The following is a 14,624-nucleotide window of genomic DNA, read 5'->3' as shown; positions in this document are numbered from 1 at the left end:
AAATTTCTGGAAGTAAACCAACTCTGCCAGCTCCTGGGGTATTCAGGCTCAGCTGGTATTTAGATCCAAGTCTCAGTTTACTTCTTTAGTGAAATAAAACCAAGGGTTTGCATATGTTGCAGTGCTTCAGTACAGTCCTCAACAGGGAGTGACCTGTATCGGGAAACTACAGCAAAATGTGCCAGCTCAGAAAGCATTAACTGCAGGATTGCAAGCTTATTGGACATGGGGAAAGGCTGATGGGAAACGGAAACACAGAGCCAAGAAAACAAGCAGTGTACGCTTGGCCTCTTCTGTGTACTTCTGTATCCCTCATGACACACTTGGACACTGCTGGGACATTGCTAGACAAATCTTTAATTTGGCCCAGTAGATAAATTTTGACAGAGAGGGACATCTTTGCCAGAACAGCCAAGTGATGGAAATGGGACCTGCTGTTACTGCCAAACAGACAGACGCTTTAGAATCTGGAGCACAAGGCTACAATGTAGAAAGCACAGGGATGATAGAAGGGAGGAAGAAGGACTGAGAACAGTCTTGAAACCACAGATATTACAGGTTGTTTCAGTCCAATGTCTTTCACCTTGTCTGATCAGCTGTTACACTCCATTCCCATCATCATCACACACATAATTTGTGGGATATTTTGAAGTTCTTTAGATCAACAATGGTACACATAAGATATTATTGCTGGAAACCAGCAATGTAAGAGATTTCAGCCAACTGGATACCTTACAGTTAACTCACCTTCCAAATAGCCACCTACTAGGGACTAATTAAAAGATTAAAGTAGGCACCTACCGTTGTTCTAAGCAGAACAATATCGGCTTCTTCCAAGCTGCATTGGATACAGTTTATCCACACATCCCACTCTGGCTTCCAGTAAAACAGCAGCCTCAGAGCCCCACAGGACAAGATGTATCCAGCAATGCACAGGGCCCTTCGACAGCCTTGAGTTTTGTAGCCAAATATCTCCTGTACAGCAAAAAGAAGACAAAAATTATTACTATTCCTCCTAAAGAAATGCGTGGAATACTACACCTTCCTGTCACTCCCTGCTCTGCCATAGCTACTGTTAGGTATGGTACTGTGAAAAACAAGCCATAGAACTTGTATTTGGCTACTTTAAGTATCCTAAGCATGATTATCAAAAATTTGCATCTTCAAGTGAATTTTCATCCACCTTCACAAAATCCAGATTGCTATAGCCTGACGACCACTATTCTTATGTAGTTGTGAAACTCAGCATGAGACATTGTTTTGTGTGTGCATGAGCAGGAATGATAACAAAATATAGAGGTTCAAACCTTTATTCCATGTCAGGAATTCAGATTTGACCATCAGGTTTTTTAAGGGTCAGACAGCTGAAGAGCTTACGTACATCTGCACCAGGGGATGGTGAGGGATCAGCGCAGAGCTGCTGCCTTAGAAGTGATCACTGCTCTAGCAGTGATCTGCACTAATGCACATAATGCACTTCAGAGACTCAGCCAGTGTGTCTGGTGCTGAATGGCACTGTGTGCCTGCACCAGCTGGAGCTGCTGTGCACAACTTGGCACAGACACAGCTTTTGGAGCTGTTACCCTCTTCCATGACAGCTCCAGTATGGGGATTTGGAGCTTGTCAATGTGCTATTGGCCTAACATCTAATGATGATGATGATGATGATGACAACAATGATGACAATAATAATAATAGTAATAATAACAACAACTGTTAGAAAGAACATCTAATGAACCCTTGCAGAATGCTTTACCTGTTTAGAAGGCCAAAGGAAGCAACTCATTTTAGTTGTATGAGTAGGTATTATTATTCCATTTTTAAAGCTGGGGAAATTGTTACAGTGAGGCAAGGTGACTTGCCCAAAACATGTCTGTCAGCATTACATTTAAAGAGCTGCAGGTCTTGGTACCATGGCCAAATTTCCTCTCAGTACTGCTATCAGGGACTCAGTAAATGTGAAACCAAACATATACAGTGCCCTTATAGAGAAGATGCAGCCTAAGCTAAGATGGGAGATTCCATGGCTGCAATTACATCAGGTGACCAGGAGAATTTGCTGGCATAAGGGTTAAGGTTCCTCAATTCCTTCTTCTATCTGCAGCAACTGTGTAATCTGCTTCTGAGGATCAGATATCTACAGCCACAGATATTGCAAGATCCATTTATAAGGTGAGAAGAAAAGGCAATGTAATTGTAAGGATGACTAATGCATAATTCCTGGTTCTGTGCTGGAGTCTTTGCTTGTTATGTGAAATGCAGGCCCTGCCCAGTGGTTCCACATGCTGCCTCGGCACACCTGCTCTGTGGCATTCTCCAAAAGACAGACTCTGTCATCCTAGGCAATCTCCAAGAGATTTCTAAGGGGAAGAAATTGGCAACCGTGAGGAAAAATTAGGGTAAACAACACAGGAAAGTGGCCTGCACTGCAGAGGACCTGGTTATACCACCTGTGAGATAAACACACTGCATTTTCAAAGGCTTCCATAATCTCTGAGCAGCCAAGATAATAAGACAACTTTGGAGCAGATAGAAGGAAGCCCATGGAGGACAGCAAACAGGCAAGCTTGCTAGGAGGCAGTTGGTGTAGCAGTTGTGCAATTAATATACACATAACAAGGTAAAGGGTCTCCATTCAACTCTCTCTAGCTATAACCTGATCAAAAAGGTTAAAGAAATAGTGTCAGCACCCGCATACAGAATAATACACAGGACAATGTGAACTTACTCTTCTCAGCAATTGCTTACTAGCAGGATCCAGATTGCTTACTAGCTTGGATCCAGGCCTCATAGCTTGTAAGCAAGGCAAAGGATCTCCCAAGAAGACAGAGACACCTAAGGGAAGAACTGTTAAAAGAACACGCCTTCAGACTTCCTTCAGTATATGGCTGGACCTGGAATAACTGGAATAGTATTTTCAGATTGGGATGGGCATGAATATCAGGGTGGGGAAGAGCAAGATTGCTGCCATGTGCATCTAGCTTCTGCCCGTGAATCACTCCTTTAATTTTCAGTTTTTGTTTCTTACACCCGATGTCTGAGGAGTCAGTAAGGCTGTACTAATAGAATTAAGAAGAGAGAGGGTGAATGGTCTGCCCATGTTTGGCAGTCATTTGGGATCATCTGTTGGCACTTCACTGAAATGTTCAATGGTTTCCCAAGTCTGACACAACAACATAACCACAAAACTAGAGCAAACTGTATTTCTCTGAATTTTTACCTAGGAAACCACAAACCAATATATGAAGACATGTATCTGAGTCCCCCTGTGCCACCATATATTTTAAGGCCTTTTTTCCAGATTAGTTTCAACTCAAAAAGTGATTTGAATCCATAGATTGCAAGACACTCCCCAGAACCAAGCATGCATCAGTATTCCTCATCTTGAAATACAGAAGAGAGGGAAACAAGGAAAACAGCTCATCTTGGAAGAAAAGACATGCTCTTTAAGATATTCATTATGCTGTGTGCTGGATCTTGCTGCTTCTCACAAGGGACTTTCCTGAGACAGACAGAGAGACAGATAGACAGAGGGATACCATTGAGCTGTTCTGACCCTTCAAGGGCATGAATTGCCGTATGAACAGACATTTTGGTTCAGGTTTGTTGGTTCACGTCTTGATGAGTGTGACATTTCTGAATACAGCTGTTTAGGAGTTCTACAATGAGTCATCTGGGAAAGAATAAATATCAGATGTTAACTGATGCATCTGGATGTCCATGAAGGAATCTACTGCCAAAGCAAATTATTTCCCACAGTTTGGAAATGTCTGGAGTGGGTCACCTGGGCCACGTCACTGAGAAGTAAAGCTAGGCAGGGAAATAGACTGAGCTCCAACTTTGACTTGTGCCAAAGTTCTCTGAGCCAGAACCTTTCAAGCTTAACTTCAGTACAGAATGTTCTGTTAGGTTGAGGAGTTTTTTCTGGCCCTGTGCTTTCAGCTGGAAGGATTATAGCAATGAATGCTGCATTCATAAAAAAAAAATAATACATTAATAACTCCTTGTTAAAGCAGAAACTTCTCACTCATCAGATAAGTCAAAATGAAATTCTTTATAAAAATTCTTAAAACTATTATCTTCCACAAAAAAGGTGAATATTAGACCCACAACAGAGGTATCCACAATCTGCATGAAGAAGGGAGGAACAGGCACACACATGGTGCAGGTTTGTTTAGGCACATGAATGACTTATAGTAATCAGGGTTTAGGAATTCTTGATTCACTCAGCCTCTGCTAAAAAGATCTCCAAGCAAATGCATGTCCACTATGGCAAACAATACTTTCAAGGCTGGCAGAAGTCCTGCTGAGAGGACTGCAGCAAGAACATGGCTGTCAGGTTAGTTTTATGTTGTTAAGGAAATAACTTTTGCTGTGTTTCATTTCGTTGCACTCATGCAGACATGCTTCTTTTGAAGAGGATCTGATGAATACAGATTTGCACCTTGACAACTTTTCTAATGCATGAACAAGTTTTTGGAGTTAAATGAGTGCATTTGGCATATAAAACAGTTCACAGTCAAAAATCTGGGTTCTTGAGTGCATCAGACTAGGAAATGGTGGAAAATAAAATGAAGATTAGCTGTCTGTAAGACTCCTTATAGGAGGTAACACCATCTACAGAATTGGCTGGTATACAGTTTCATCTCATCTCTATAGAAAAATTTTTAATAAAGTGTAGTGTACAGTAAAATTTTCTGTCTTCATCTATTAACATCCTTTTTCTCTTGAGACTCACAACAGTCACAGTAACTGTAACAAAATAACGGTAACAAAGTGACTGTAACAAAATGGTTTGACTTGTGAGTGAAGGGTCTAAGAAGCGGCCAGGATTATTGGACAGAAAAGGCTGCCAGACCTGCTCAGTGGCAAGTAAGGTTCTTAGCTGCTTTTACAATCATACAAAGACAGCATTCAAGGGCTTATCACTCTAGTGTCCAGCAAGTCTTTGTTACTTATGTTCAAAATAAAAATTGCCTCTAACTGCCAGGTCATCTGCACAGCAGAATTTAAATGCAAATGTCAAACAAACTCAAGCACCTTTTTCTTTGGTAAAAACAAAGCCTGTAGCTACCATCAGGGAACCTAAACGGTGGCTGTGAATGGTCATATTTCTGGCAACTCCAACACCAGGTACCCTATTATGAGCAACCTGTTGCTATAACAACAGTTAATAGGATTAGACTTGAAAGACTGGCTAAGTTTCACAAGCAATTTAATAACTGAATCTCAGTCTTACCAACCAGAACCTGTTTCATCAGAGGTTTGTCCCTGTTCTCTCCGAAACCAGTAGTGACATTTGCTATCGTTCCATTAGGAACAGGATTGTACCTTTCAGATTTTATTTCGATTTTTCAAGTTACATTTTTCAAATTCAAAGTATATAAAATTCCTGTACCAGATTCCCTTCAGAATTGTGGCCTCTCAAAGGACACAGACAGCTGCCAAGATGCAGCAGTAAACTGCGGTGCACCAGTTGATTGACTGCAGTTCTTCCATTCCTTCAGCCCAAGAAATGGGGGAACATATGCTTAGGACAGGCTGCTGGAAAATCCTTCCCAAAGCAGCAGCCTGTCAAAGTCTATCACAATCTTTTGCATTGCAAGACTTAAGGTTCACACTTTAGGTTTTGTGCAAAGGGAATGAATATTCCCAAGCTGTGCAGAGAAGAACATCAAATTGGCAGAGAGCATAAAGCTGTGGTTTTACTTCCTCTTTGTATTCCACAGTAAATGTACTTCTTCTCAAAATCTTCAAGCAGATTTTTCTGAAGGGAAGCATACTATTAGCCCTCTCTGAGGCAAGCTGCTGTGCCCAGAGTTCTCTCACACTACTAAGATCTTTCTGGTACTATAAATGGTTATGGAGAAAGAGTTTATTTCATGCTCTGACTATACTTTGCTAAGTTTTAGCTGCATAGCAAAATAGTGAATTTTAATTCAAGCAAATGTTCTGCAGCAATTGTAAAGTAATCCCAAAGACATACACAAGGATATACAGGTTAGATTTCCTAAGTCAGAGTGATTACTCTTAAATCCAGGACTATCTAGCACCTCAGCTGTACCAAGAAGTGGAAATAACAGAAGAAAGCTTCAAAGCATTTCCTTTTGTTAGAGTTCCCCAAATTTCATCAGCAAACAGGACAGCTGGTTCAACAGAGGGAAGCATTGCACATCCAGAGTTCAAGTGAATTGCTTACATTCTTTCAAATTACTTGAACTATTCCACTCTGGAAGAACTGGCACTTGCACAGCATCAGCTGTTAGAGATCTGATCTTGTTTGAAAAGTCAGAAACTGCTTGTTAATAATTTAGTTCAGGTAGATTAAACTGACTGTTGAAAACAGCATCAAAAATATTTTTTATGGCTTTGAATTTAAAAAAATTTAACTTCTCTTTACTTCACATATTCTTCTTCACTCCTCTACTTAAAGACTTCTCTTTCTTCACAACTACTCCCATTTACATACTACTTAATTTTTTCCTTTCACACAAATACACATATTAGCTGTTCTCTTTTTTCTATACACACACTGCTTTTTTTCTTGTCTTACAGTACCTCATACATCCTCAGGGACATCTTCCTCTATCTTGTACTTTTTTTCTCTCTTGCATCTATATAACAAACACACATGCATTCCTGCCTAAATTAGCATAATTTGGCTACGGTTTTAATAGCATTTTCAACTCAAGTGCTTGACAAGTCTTTTTTCTTCGATTTCCATTTGGAAACCCCAGGTGAATGAGCACTGATCCTACTCACTGGAGGCATGGAGAGCATGGCAACTACCAGACACTCTGGACTCATAGTGAAGACTGACTCAACACTGGGCACACACAGTAGCTGTGCATGGAAAACCTCAGATTCACAGATCCTTGAGCACCAGATTCAGGACACATGGGCTCAGTATGACACTGGTGAGAAACAAAAACATCTTTGGGATAACTGGCTTCATACAAGCACAGCTTGGGTGTCCCAGCAGTGCACAGCTGGAAGTGAACGTGCAGGGTACAATAGTGTGACTGTGCACAGCACCAGACAATCCACTTAAACCTAATTAGCTCCAGCTCAATTCTGGCATTGCTAGAGACAGCACCGATAGTGGTGAGAGCACAACAGGGTGTTTATAGTCCTAGAAGGACAGGGCAGGGTGGAGCAGAGGCACAAACCCAGCAGCTGTTTGGAGCTGGGGAGCAGTGGCACATCAGCACCAGGGCTAGAGCCAGGAGCGGGGTGCTGCCAGCAGGTTTAGTAACTGGCCGGCGGAGCCAGTCGGGTTCTGCATTGCACGGAGCTAATTAGTCCCCACCCGTGGAGCCAGTGCCTTGTGCTTCCTGCACTGCTCACTTCATGGTGCTGGGTGACTCTCTCCTGCATTCCCCAGGGTTGCATTACACAAGATGGGGCATCTCCCCTTCCCTGGATGGCTGAGAGGGCTGTCTGAAAATCTACATTTTTCTTTGCAAGATAACAGATATCCATCCATATTTGCATGTGACACAGTCTCTTTCACTAGAACAATAATGTCAGTGAGGACATCTTGAAGACTTCTCCAGGATTTCTGAAAGTGAACAGTTGTGTCAACTTGGAAGTGACTGTGTTTCAATAGCTTTGCTATTGAGATCCTGCAGGCACTCACAGCAGAGCTCCAGTGGCTCTGCAGCACATGAATTTTGAGAAGCACTGCATTTACCAGATATGCCTAAGACCTGTTTTTGTACAGCTGCATCGTGGATCTGACATCTTCAGCAGAATCTATTAGAGGGACAGAATCCATGTGAATAGCTGACTCATAACACACAGTAATGCCAAAGCAGCTCAGAAGCACTGAATTCACTTCAATCGTGTACTGGCTTTACTATTTAAGTGCATTGCCATGCAGGAGACCAGAGATTTGCTGTAAACATTGGACTTATTTCCAGATGTTACAAAATGCATGCAAACTCATTTCTCCCTGGGAAACTCTGGAAAGAAATATAGTATTTCAGTATTTAGGAATCCCAGCTTCTGAGATAGGGTTGGCAATTCAACAGACTGCATTTGTCAGTAAATAATGCAAACATAACAGGTGTTATGTTTTGGAGAAAGCCAAGGTTTCCTGTTCTCTAACTGGAGCTGATCCTGGAGACCCAGCTATCAAATGGTTGGGGATGCCAGTCTGGCCCATGCCTCAAGCTCATATTAAACCATCTCCATCTAGATTTGTAACACCACATGAATAATCTGTTGAGCCATCATCCCCTGTTGGAGGGGATAACCAGTTAAATCCAATGGACACAGTCAACCTTATTTTCTTTCTGCTAAAAAAAAAATATATATCCCTTTCTAACTGTATGTTTCTGCCAAAGAAACATCCCAACTAGCAATAACTCAATTACAGTCTGTAGCATTTTATTGCAGAACACGTGCCACTTCTGCTTCAAGCTAAGAAAGACCTAGACAGAGACACAACTCACCATCTCATTCTCTTCTCCCTGGTTAAGCTGTGCATAATGGTTCTTGGCAGGATTTTCCCCCATGAAATGACCCTCTGGAGACTTTCTACAGCACCCTCAGGACAGGTCTTCAGCATAGTGTGCTTGAACTTCTACATTGAGGAAGTGCTCTAAGTACACACCTTCCTTATAATTCTGATGATGTTTGAAGTAGGGAGCTCCTCCCTCTCTGGGGTTAGCAGGTAACACTTTATCCCTCCTCCCTCCATTCTGTTGTTGCAGTTTTGCAATTGTGAGGGTTCATGCAGAATTCAGTCAAAAATGCAAGAAAGGAAAAGTTCAATCTTACAAGTGTTTGACACAATATGACTCCAGAGCATAACTCTGGTAGGTACAAGCAAGCGCTGCTGGCACAAAATTTTCAGGAGAGGGCAAGAGGGGAGTATTTTTCTTCAAGAGATTATGGAATCACTGGAAACCAGGAGTGTGTCCAAATAAGAAACAAAATAGCCATTGCTGTTGTTAACACTCTTAGCAACCAGTCTGAGCTAAGTGTCCAGCAGTGATCTCCACATAAGCTGTAGAAAATAAATCAAGCTCTGGCACTGGAAAAAGGGGCCCCAGCTTGTGCAGGTGGATTTGTACACTGACTGTGTGTCAGGATTCAGCCAGGTAGGATCTGTAACCAGGAGCTTTATTCATTCTTGAGAATATCCTCATAGAATGTCTTCTGACCTCGCCATATAGCTTTGGGAGACATCACTGAGATTATTTACTCACTCCTGGGGAAAACTGGAGTTTCCCACTGATGTCAGTCTCTGACCTTTAAATCAGAGCCAAAAGGAAGCTGGCAGGAAAACAACACTGAGAGTTTTGCCACCTCTTCTTTTTTTTTTTTTTTTTTGGGGCTGCATTTGCTGATTAGCCTTGTGATTCATTCCCATTCCACTACTATTTCCTTGTACTTTGCTACTTTTTAAGAAGTTACACAAGAAATATTTTAGGAGTGAGGTCAGGAAAGGCAAACCTGTTCTTCCAGTAAGTATGTTAAGAAAACTAAAGCATTACTTCTAGGGTGACTGAAACAGATCAAGAGGTATCAAGTTAGTTCCTTTTCCTCAGCATTTTGCTGCCATGAGGCATGGACTTGTACAAGTCCAGATCTCAAGCAACAGGAAAGAGCATTGCCTATCCTCCAGTGGGCAGGCTCAGAGGATCTGAAACAGAGAAATGCAGGAAACAGAGAAGAGAAAATGAAGGAATTAGGTTAGTTAATAAAAACAGATGTGCACCCATGCCCAGCACAGGGACAGAGGTGTTTGAAAATGCTGGTGCTAAGCACTGGAGGCAAGTTGTTCTGCCTTGAAACCTATCATACCTCCAAAAGGAGCCCAGGCCAGAGGCTGCACGCACAAAGATATATCTGTACTAAGCTGTGTAAGGGTGATTTATTGCACAAGATCAAGCGGGAAGAAGGTTCTCTCCAGACCCAACTTCAGTGCTACCCCCTCTTTCCTCCCACTGCAACTTGCTCTGAGCCTCTCAACTTATCATTTTATTCTTCTGAGACCAAGCAAAGGGAACACCAGTTGTTATACAAGAGCCACAGTACAAGCTAAAACTAAAAAAGGGAACAACTGCAAAGGTAACTTTTCTAAGGCAGGCTGATGATTTTGGGAAATGACTCATTATTTTGGGAGGTGCCAGGTGTGGAAAACACGATGGTCACACACGCTTTTTCTGCCTGGTCAGCTTTTGCTGCTTTCCCAAACATCATCCTTGCTCTTTCTAGTGCCAGTAGCAGACTAGGGTGCAGCAGGGGTCCTTGGTTGCTCTGGCACAGAGATGAGAGATGCAGAGTTCCCACCAAAGCAGGGTCTCCAGGGAAGAATAAAGACTCATACAATCTTTTAACTATTCATAGTTTTATTCCAGCTCCAAGGTGTTCTGCACTCTTAGAGACAACCCTCATAGGAGTATTTATACCTTCAAAACTGAAAATTAAGAAAAAAACAGGTTAAAGGTGCAAAACATTCATCATTTCCAGAGTCTGACAATCTGTCATAATAATTCATCAAATTGTTAATCCAGAACCAAAGAAGATGGTGACATTTGTTCATTTTCTTAAGCATGTTCACATTGCCTGGAGAGAAAGCAGCCTGAATTGGAACTTTTAGTAATATGATGCTCTCTACTGTTTGGAGTAAGAATTACATAGTATTTATTCATAAAAAGTTATTTGTTAGCATGTCCTATGGAGTGTCATCATTCATATTTTTAAATTGAAACGTGTCTTAAAAAATCATACATAAATTACAAAAATAACTGGTCGAACTAAAATATAAAAGCAAAGTAGGATTTAAAATATAGTCCCTTAAACTTATAAATGGTCACAAAGTAGGCAAGCAAGAGGCAAAAACACGTGCCTCACCTCAACCCAACTTTTATCCTAGTTCTGAAAATACATGTATGTATTATGTCATCCTTAAGCAATTTGTTTTGCTTTGAAAAATCTGACAGTATAAACAGAAACCTGACCTCTAAAGCACCCCAAATCTCATTTTCTGTTTCTCAGCATGTGACACTCAGTTCTGGCCACATTACAGAAAGGAAGCTGTGAATCAACTGGTGACATTCCACAGAAGAGCACTGAGAATGACAAAGGAGTCATAAAATATGGAAGAGCTACTTAGTGTTGTTCTATCTAAGGAAAAGGAGACTGAGAAGAGTCATGGCAACAATCTCCAAACAGGTAACTGGAGAATGTAACATTATCCCTGTCCACTGTGGACATGTTACAAGAAAGATTCAGATCAGGCACAAGGAAATACTTTCTATTGAAGTCAGCAAGCACTGGCATTGCCAGGTGAACGCTCCAATGTCTGTGGTCTTTAGGGACAGGTGTGGCATGCACTGCTCAGTAGTGACCTAACCAGAGGTGGTCCTGTGTGAGCGCAGATGGACAGAGCTGATGAACTCTTCTGATGTCGCCTTTGCCCCCTGCTTCATTGTGGCCAGAAAAAAACCCCAACAATTCACAGAAGCCCACTGGGAAGCACCTTGTGTTTTTCAGCTTTCAAGGCAGAGCTGCCTCGCGTGTCATGCATTCCCCAGGCACAACAACAGCTGGGGACTCATCAGAATTTTTCCTGTAACAGCGTGGGAGCCCCTGGTACCACCGCCCGGGCTAGGCTGCCCTCAGCACCCTCTCCAGGCCTGCCCGAGAGCAGTCAGGGGCACAGGGATGAGGCCCCGAGGCGATCACGGGGGTATGGGGGATCCAGAACCCCAGTGTGAGGGGTGCACGACCCCGATGTGAGGGAACCATGATCCCAGTGCGGGGATCCATGATCCAAGTGTCAAGGACCCTGATCCCGGTGCGGGGACCCCTGATCCCGGTGCGGGATCCCTGATCCCAACATTAGAGATTCAGCACTCCCCGATTCTCCGCTCCCGGCCGCCCAGCCGCCGCGGTGCTCCCTCTAAACCTTTCCTCCTTCTCCGCAGCCGAGCCCGGAACCTTCACGCAGTGAGGCGCTGTTTCCGGCGGGCCGGGTCGGGCGGACCGCGGTGCCCGGAAGCGGCTGCCGCTGCCCTTGCCCTCAGCGCGGCCGCGCTCCTGCGGCTCCCGGGCCGCTCCTGCTCCCTCCCGGGCCGCTCCCGCTCCCTCCCGGCCCTTACGATGTGGCGGACGCGGGCGGCGGCGGCTTGGTAAGCGGGACGGGCCCCGGCGGGCTGCAGGCGGCGCAGCACAGCGGGTTGGGGTGCGAGGTGCGGGTGTGAGTGGCGCAGGGCTGGGCCTGAGGCTGCTGCAGCCTGGTAGCCCCGGGCTGGGCACTCTCCCGCCCTCCGGCTCCCCTGGGACCGGGGGAGGCGGTGCATGTAGGAAAGGGCTGCTTCTCCCGCATTCTCGCCCAGGGGAGCTCGGGCTGCTTTCGTGTCCATGCGTTGTCCCTGCCAGCAGCTACCTTGCGTCCCGCTTGTATTCCACCGTTCTACTGCAGCATTCCCGGCTGGAGCAGTGACAGGGACTGGTGGATAACAGCACGATGTTCCTTGGCAAATTTTATAGAGTCATGGAATAGTTCGGGTGGGAAGGGGAACATGAAGATCATGTAGTTCCAACCCCTATTTGGGAGAAGCAGTAGGAAAATAAGCATTGTCTTGTGCTGAGGGAGAAAGAAAATGCCACCGTGCTTTTTGTTGGGTTATGTTTGCTTTGTAGTCACAGGCATAGCTGGCCACTTATTTTGTGTTTTATAAGGCATTTATAATCTCAGTGCAGTGTTGCAGGTTGCAGGCCTGTAATCAGGCAGAACCACTCATATCTGGAAAGATAGTTATTGTTATTTTTGTTATTGTTAAAACCAACGTAGCAGAGGCTTGAGATTTGGAACTCATTAAGTGGTCATTTAATAGCATTGTTCTGCCATCCTTTTCCATCTGGCTGTACTTTTCATTGGAGATCTCAAGGTGATTTTTTGGTCAGTATTCATCAGGAAACTTAGCAGCAGCAGGAGGGAGGAAATAGAATATGGATGTTTTGGTGTGATGGAGGAGTAGTGGGGGTTTTAATGAATTATAAGATTTCAGATGTGCAAGTAAAGCACAGCTGAGTTTGAAATAGGCAGTAACACTCAAAAGGAAGTTGTGGATTGAGGTTTTGCCAGGCAAATTTAATAGAATTCAATTTTCCCTTCAGTTTAAGCATACAGACAATGCTATACAACACAATGTGTTCTAAAAGAAAAAATCACAGAGAAGAAAGTCACATAATATTGCACAAAATGCCTTTAGCCCAGGTGAAGATGAATAATGAGGAGTGACTGCTGTAGTATGTGCTACCACATGGTCTCTGCTGAAAATAACAAAGATCTGTGAAATGGTAATGACTGCAAAACAAAATAATGAACAGCCCAGTCATTGGCATGCATCATACAGGATTAGCACACCCTGATTTAAAAACCTGGCTTCAAAACTGGGAAATTAAACATTTCAAGTGTGGTTGGTTTTTATTGGTTCTCTTTGTAGTTAATTTCTGAGTCTTTTGTAATTCCATGTCCAAGATGAGAAATGGTTTACTGGTTTAGAAATTGTTCTGTTCCTGCATATTAATCTCTTTCTAGGTTCTAAGTTACATATTGCCAAAGCCCAGCCTTGCAGAGATAGTTTAGTATAGCAGCAAAGGGAGTCCTTCTCAGCCATAGTGACTTAGGAGCAAGGACTGGCAGAGCAGTCCCTGGAGTTCCTTTACTGAGCTTTCCATTGCACTAAAGGAAATTTCTAAACTTAGATCATTGGCAAAATTGGTCTTTAAGAGAGAAAAATATCTGAATTCTGATTCCAAAAGCTCAATTTCTGGATTAAAAGTTCTTTTTATGACAAAGTCTTTCACTTGTTTGGACATTAAGAATGTGCCTGTCACCTCTAGTACATTGAAAATCTTGAGGCAAAGAGCTGTATAGATCATAAAGCATGTTATTAGAAAGTGCTGTAATATTGTCCACTAAGTATGATTCACTTGTTCTTGTTAAAATCTGTTAATTTTAATTGTTTTAGGATTATGGAATTAGTAATTTGCCATTTCAGTGATATGAAGCATTTCTTTTCTTTTTTTGTCCCATTTGGAAGTAGATGCACTTGATTATATTGGAAACCCTGAAAAAGGACAAGGTTTCATTTCAACTTTCAAAATTTCATGCCTGTAATTTCACATACAGTACACAAGTTTTATTCCAGACCATGTGTTTGCATAACATAGGCAGGGTTTTTTAGGCTCCTGTGTTTTAACGTGTGCTTTTCATGGCTGAGCTCTGCTTTCAGAGTCAAATTTTCCAGACTTTTCCTTCTTAAATCTGAGTTCCTTCATGAAAGCATCAATGCACATGGTGCAGCCACCTCCAGAACTAATCTTGTCTATACATGACCCAAGACAAAACCATAATCTTGTAATCCTAGAACCACAGCAAGTGAAAGGAACTGAAAAATGTCATTAAGCACATGGTTGGCCTAAATAGGACAAATGTATTCTCCAAAGATTTTTTTTCTGTGTATTGGGTTTTTTAAAGTTTGGAAATCCTCTACTAACTAAATGTTCACTAAAAGTTCATTTAGAGAATAAGACAGGCCAAACTGTTTTTTGTATGTTGGAAGTGTTTTATGGACTCTTTAGCCCAAACAATGCTTTCC

The 14,624-nt window shown here is 42.7% G+C and overlaps 2 protein-coding genes across 5 annotated transcripts in view; one reads left to right on the top strand and one right to left on the bottom strand.

Annotated features, from left to right (window-relative positions):
• The window catches only part of ATP13A4 (ATPase 13A4), a 36,807-nt gene extending 28,288 nt beyond the window's left edge, over positions 1-8,519 (bottom strand). Inside the window, exons 1-2 of the mRNA XM_077183663.1 lie at positions 8,457-8,519; positions 802-975 (exon numbers count right to left, since the gene is read on the bottom strand). Coding sequence (XP_077039778.1) covers positions 802-975; positions 8,457-8,519 — 237 coding nt within the window. The remainder of the gene's footprint in view (positions 1-801; positions 976-8,456) is intronic.
• A 3,469-nt stretch (positions 8,520-11,988) lies between these two features.
• Positions 11,989-14,624, top strand: part of OPA1 (OPA1 mitochondrial dynamin like GTPase) — a 50,102-nt gene continuing 47,466 nt past the window's right edge. For all 4 annotated transcript variants that reach the window (XM_054638945.2, XM_054638943.2, XM_054638944.2 and 1 more), the window contains exon 1: positions 11,989-12,146. In XM_054638945.2, the coding sequence (XP_054494920.2) occupies positions 12,118-12,146 (29 nt within the window). In that variant the 5' untranslated portion in view covers positions 11,989-12,117. The remainder of the gene's footprint in view (positions 12,147-14,624) is intronic.

This window comes from Agelaius phoeniceus, chromosome 10, assembly GCF_051311805.1.
Source record: "Agelaius phoeniceus isolate bAgePho1 chromosome 10, bAgePho1.hap1, whole genome shotgun sequence".
NCBI lineage: Eukaryota > Metazoa > Chordata > Aves > Passeriformes > Icteridae > Agelaius > Agelaius phoeniceus.
Note: the sequence above shows the minus strand (reverse complement) of the source record. Positions and strands in the feature narration are given on the sequence as shown.